At 35.1% G+C, this 6,318-nt stretch overlaps 1 protein-coding gene across 1 annotated transcript in view; it reads right to left on the bottom strand.

The window, feature by feature from the left end:
- Positions 1-8: 8 nt before the first annotated feature.
- Positions 9-6,318, bottom strand: part of LOC106474418 (sodium/potassium/calcium exchanger 2-like) — a gene marked incomplete at both ends in the record, with an annotated part of 7,105 nt that continues 795 nt past the window's right edge. The window contains 2 exons of the mRNA XM_022402715.1: positions 9-105; positions 4,435-4,571. Coding sequence (XP_022258423.1) covers positions 9-105; positions 4,435-4,571 — 234 coding nt within the window. The remainder of the gene's footprint in view (positions 106-4,434; positions 4,572-6,318) is intronic.

Here is a 6,318-nt window from a genome sequence, read left to right as displayed (position 1 = left end):
AAGAGCAACATCAGAAAGAGAAGAACAATGGAACAGGCCATTCCTGAACTGTTCACTTGCACAGGTCCAAAAATCATGGTTGCTAGAAACCATGGTAGTGGAAGACTAAAACACAAGAAGAACAAAGTGTTAAACTTACAGTCGTAAACTGTGGCCCATGGTTGCTAGAAACCATGGTAGTGGAAGACTAAAATACAAGAAGAACAAAGTAAACTGTGGCCCATGGTTGTTAGAAACCATGGTAGTGGAAGACTAAAACACAAGAAGAACAAAGTGTTAAACTTACAGTCGTAAACTGTGGCCCATGGTTGCTAGAAACCATGGTAGTGGAAGACTAAAATACAAGAAGAACAAAGTGTTAAACTTACGGTCGTAAACTGTGGCCCATGGTTGTTAGAAACCATGGTAGTGGAAGACTAAAACACAAGAAGAACAAAGTGTTAAACTTACAGTCGTAAACTGTGGCACATGTTAAGCTATTGTACAAATTAGTGTACGAAGAAACATAATGATGCAAACCTAGCCGTGTTGTCCTTCAGAAACACAAACATCCATTTGCCACATTAAACAGGCAAAGAATTGCAAAGTGCGGAAAGCACGTGGTCACACATGTGAGTGTCCGTTTTTGTCCTTTCTAAACTAACTGTTTTCTTCAACAGAAGAATGTCAACTCCAATATCAATCGCTTGGCAACATATTATTTACCCCTCCGTCCAAAAAAAAAAATGTTTATTTCTTGTGCTCCTAATCAAGATAGTACACACCTGACATAATTGATCAAATCTGTTTGTCTTAAAATGAAACAAAAACTAACAAATAACACTAGAAACATTAGCCATAAAGAACTCAGCACTAGCTCATCGGTGCTGGATTTCTTGTTTAAAGTGTGATAAGAGAGAGAAAAAAATCAACGCTAGTTTGTTAAGCAGAAAGCCACACAATTGGTTATCTGTGCTCTGCCCACCACTGATATCGGAACCTGAATTTTATTATCCCCACCAGTGGCTCAGCGGTAAGTCTGTAGGCTTAAGTTTTCTAGTATCTTAAGTCTACAGACTTACCGCTGAGCCACTGGTGGGACTTTTGTAATATCTTAAGCCTACAGACTTACCGCTGAGCCACTGGTGGGACTTTTCGTCAAGATCCGGGAACTTGTTTACGCCTAAGATTACAATGCAATGATGGAACTTTGTTCATAAATCTAATCATTTTTAATAACACTACCAACCTCTATTAGGCATCACTCGCACTGACATGGTTACTATCTGTTAGGTATTTTATTAGCTAATATTGAATATGGTTTGCTAGTATTTTCCTTTGGCCTACGGCAGTTTAAATGCTATCACCAGCTCTTTCACTCCCTACTAATGACCTCTGACTGGTTAAACAGCGAAGAAATGTTGAATATATAAATTGTCTTGACTAAGAGTACTTGGGTTTATTAGCTTATTATTGTAGCTTAAATGTTTCCCTATAAACTGTTCCGTTTTTCCTACAACATACAACAGGAATTCTTGTTGAACAATGATCCTTAAAAATTTACTCAAGGTGTCTTAAAATGCATAATTTCATCCCTAAAATTTGTTCTTTTGGCATCAACTTTGTTTTCTGATTTCTTTGCTTTTTGTGAACTTACACATTGAGTAAATCAGAAAACGCGATGTCATTTTCTGGGCCTTACCCTCTTCCCTCTTAAATCCCCTGTTGCTCCCCTTATTCTGGATCAACAATTCCTGGAGCAGTGAATTACTTAGCTTATTAATGCAGTTATTCCCCTGTATGCTGGTTATCAGTAAAATACAGGAATTCCTGTACAACTATGAGGGAGATATTATCATTTTAATCCTAGAATTTAAATTGTCCCGAAGAAGCATGTTCCTAGAATTTAAATTGTCCCGAAGAAGCATGTTCCTAGAATTTAAATTGTCCCGAAGAAGCATGCTTTTGAACTTCCTAACCTCAACGCATTTGCTTGGTCAGACGTTCATGACTACAAATAATAGATTTTTTTTCTATCTTCTCCATCAAGTTGTATGCCTACTTCTACTTCTTCAATGATTTTAAAGATCTTCGGGTGGACTCCTTTTCTTCATTCTACACGTCCCTTATTGGACATTATGATTGTTTGGTTTAATTTCACGCAAAGCTACTCGAAGGCTATCTGCATTAGTCGTCTTTAGTTTAGCAGTGATAGGCTAGAAGGAAGGTACCCAGTTAACAGTAAACACCACCCATATCCAATTCTTGGGCTACTCTTCACCCTTGAATAGTGGGATTGACCGTTTTATTATAACGCCCTCACAGGTGAAACAGCGGGCATGTTCAGTGGTGAGATGCGAAGTCGCGACCCATAGATTGCCCTAATCACCATTCGGACATTAAGAATCATTTAAAATTTTAGTATAAACGATTAGAGCACTTGGTACATTTATCTTTTCTTAACATTTTGAAAGATGAAATTGTCTTGTTAATAAATATATCTCCAAGTAAGAGAAAAGATCGTAAGACATCAGTAAGAAGTCTGGAAATATATTAATAACATTACTACTCTACACTGTACCTCATCAGATACTTTATTTCGATAATAAAATGCATTTTAAAGCATTTATTGCTGCACTAAAATTATTTTATACCAATATATAAAGATCCGATAAAGACACATTTTAATCAAGTTTTTGGAACGCTTAATATGAGGAGTGGGTGGATTATGACTAAATTTGTAAGCTTTCACCAAAAGCTCATTGGAGCCACGAGCGACTCACTATTCTATTACCTATAGTTTTCTTCACAAACTCTTTGATTAAAAGAACTTTTATTTTTATTCTTTTTTTACAAAAAAGCAACAACAACACTTAATTTAGCCCAAACTATACGTACACTTTCTAAGTTCTTAGTATTATTCTGGAATTTCATAAAGTCTGCTAAGATGTGGTAGGTTTCTTAATATTGTAATATATATTATTTCTTGTATGTTATATACTCCAGTATAGATGAATTCTTACTACTCAGGGAACTTTACTCGATTATCTAACACAACAATTCAATACTGCTAATGGTAATCGTATAGATTAGAGGTGCTATCACTCATAAAATAAAGTATTCAGTGAAGATGAGAAACTGTGGGAACATGCTTTTTTTTTAAGTGAAATGACTGTAATCAGATTCTAATTTTTAATGATAAGTAAATTGTAATTCAATGAAATTAATTCATCAGTAACGGGTTTAAAGTTTGTGCATAAAGCGTGTATTTATAACAATATGTTTGACTGACACTCTTCCGCAAGTGTCAGGCTTTGAACCGAATAACGGGATTGATCGTTACTCTAATAATGTATCTTCAGCTAAACTTGCTGAGTGCATTCAGCAACACCACTGTACGAAAACTTAAGACCTTCCTATTCGCAGCCATAATATATTTACAACAGAACCAATAAACTTCCTCTACACTACCAGTGCAAATACCATAATCAGACGAGAACTACAAGATACTCAGTAAATAGTAGAATAAACCTACATCAAACAACAATGTGTATTTACAGAGAACTGAAGTATCTGTAAAAATATAATAGTATTGTCTCTTGTATGTTCATGTAACTACTTCACAGGGTGTGGAGGGATCTTCACCAAAATTGGTATGGAGGTACATAAAAATGTTCAGTTTTGCGGTTTTGTGGGAGTTTTTGCGTTTTTTACCACTACTTTGCCCCCTTTTGATGGATCTTCACCAAATTTGGCATGAAGGTTCGTAGGTTCCATGCGGAGATACATACAAATTTGCGGTTTCATATTTTGTGTTTTGCAGTTTTATGGACGTTTTTTACAATTACATATAGGGGAAGCAACTTTTCATATCCTAAGATAACCTTTAATTAATCATGAATTTACATAATTTCCGACTAGGGGACGGGTACTCCAGCTAGTAATCAATGATACGGTAAACAATGCTACACCAGACAACAGTAAGTACAATGTGATCAGTCAGGACCTACAGAATAGTCAAGAATATATTGAATAAACTTATATTAGGCAACAATATTTATAAACAGACACATAATCAACAATAGAGTAAACAATAAGGTGAGAATTGTCGTAGTTAGATAAACTCTAGTTTACGATTTTAATAAGTTGCTTCTCTTTTTTTTTCCATTTTCAATTTTAATGTACAATCTTGAGCTTTTATATTTACTTGGCATGCCGCATCATACACGGTCTACGTTTTACTCAATTTTAGCTTTGTACTTACCTTACAAACGTAACCTTTATATGATCAATACAAGAGTTTATTTATTGTAGTATGAATGTAGTGTCATCCTCAGGTAACACATTATCACAAGTTCTTTGCCAGTTTACGAGAACCAAATGTCTGAAGACATTTACTTTTGATATTTTGTAAATAACGTGTATAAACACACTCACAGTATTTGAAATGCTTACCCCATAGCTACATCAAATATATTGCTTCCAATAGAACTGGAGACAGCCATATCCCCAAATCCTTTGCGGGCCACCAAGACACTAGTAATTAGATCAGGAATACTTGTTCCGGCAGCCAGGAATGTCAAACCCATAACCTGATTCACGTACAGACAATAGTTTTAAGAAAAGTCTAAAAAAAAATAAATAATAATTACATTTCATGGAAAAGTTTTCATTAGATGGGTTGTACCTGGAACTCTATCATCCTGTAAAAAAACACACTGAACAGACTCCAAATTCTACTGGAAAATTATACCAGTTGTATGATTAACAGAATGAACACACTGATTGGATGAATCTCGGTTTACTTCACTTGGAAAATAACCTTTTATCTTTCGCTAAAATACAGGTTACTATGATAAACTTCCCTTGACAATGTTTTAGGATTACAAACGTTTGCTTTAGATAACGACGCACTTCTCATAAAATTTGGAGTTTGGAAGTTGTACATTTTTTTCAATTGAGGTTACTAAAATACTAAATACATGCTCTCTATATTAACACTAAATCCTAAAGTTCGTTCGGGGTAAGTCTTGCACTCTAGGGGTGTATTATAGAATGTCACAAATGTAGTTTTTTAGTGTAGTTGTAAACTCTGTAAAACCTAATCCCCGGAGGTGGTAAATATAGAGTTACAGCTCTCCTGGTATAAATTAAGTACTAAATTTCATTTCGCAATAAAGTTTTTAGAGATAGTATTTTGCTATTCTAGCTGTTCTATTGATTTTTTGCATCGCTCATTCTCTCTCTCTCTATATATATATATATTGTTACGACAGCGGAGGTCACGTTACCCTAGTAACACGTCATACGCTTCTAGAAAATTCATGTCCCTTCTTGAAGCCTCGAGTGTTTACTAGATGTACGGTATTCTTGCATATAAGACCGCCAAGAACTGACGGCAACAATGTAATTGAACTGCAGACAGAGAGAGACTGACGATTGAGTCGAGCACGTGAGTCGTTCGTTGTGAATTATAGCGTTTGTTATAGCGTGACTGTGGAAATTAAATGAATTTCAAAGTTGTATTCAGAAAGAATAAACCAGTTTTATTTAAGAAAGGACTTGTATCGCTAAAGTTTCATTGGAAAGAAATTATACGGAAAACAAACTAACGACCAGAGACGTAACAATATGTATTTTGACTGCTGTAGTGTTTTATTCCCATAAAGAATTACCGAAACTTTGGCTAGGCAAGTTTGTGCTAGTTCGGAATTCCATGCTTAGCATTCTAAGACTGAAAACTAGTGAAAGAAAATGCCAACTCCCCTTGCTTTGAAAATGTTGCGTGACAAAAATTATCGATAAACATCACTAATATTCAGGTTATTTTCGTTTTTATTTCTGCTACACACACTACCATATATATCACACAATGAGAATTGAGGTGTGACACCAAAAGGGCCATACCAAACCCTAAAATTACCTCACTTGTAAGTTTAATACTAATATGATATTCGTTCAGTCACTAAAGTAAACACAGGAACTGGGGAATACTACGATGTCTAGTCGTGAAGATGTTATTTATGAAACGTTCACACATAAAAATTTATCATTCTGAAAATTTTGTTTCAAGTTTTGCACAAAGGTGTTGGCTGGTAATTTGTTTGTTTCTGGTTAAACACAAAGCTATATAATGACCTATCTGTGCTGTATCCATCACGGGTATCGAAACCCTGTTTTTATCGTTGTTACGTCTCCGTTCGTTAATTGATTTTTCGTAACTTCGTTCCGACGAAACTTTAGCGACACAAGTCCTTTCTTAAATAAAGCTGGTTTATTCTTTCCTAATACAACTTTACCAATACACTTAATCTCAACAATCCCTCTATAACAAACGCT

This window comes from Limulus polyphemus, unplaced genomic scaffold, assembly GCF_000517525.1.
Source record: "Limulus polyphemus unplaced genomic scaffold, Limulus_polyphemus-2.1.2 Scaffold7195, whole genome shotgun sequence".
Classification (NCBI taxonomy): Eukaryota; Metazoa; Arthropoda; class Merostomata; order Xiphosura; family Limulidae; genus Limulus; species Limulus polyphemus.
Note: the sequence above shows the minus strand (reverse complement) of the source record. Positions and strands in the feature narration are given on the sequence as shown.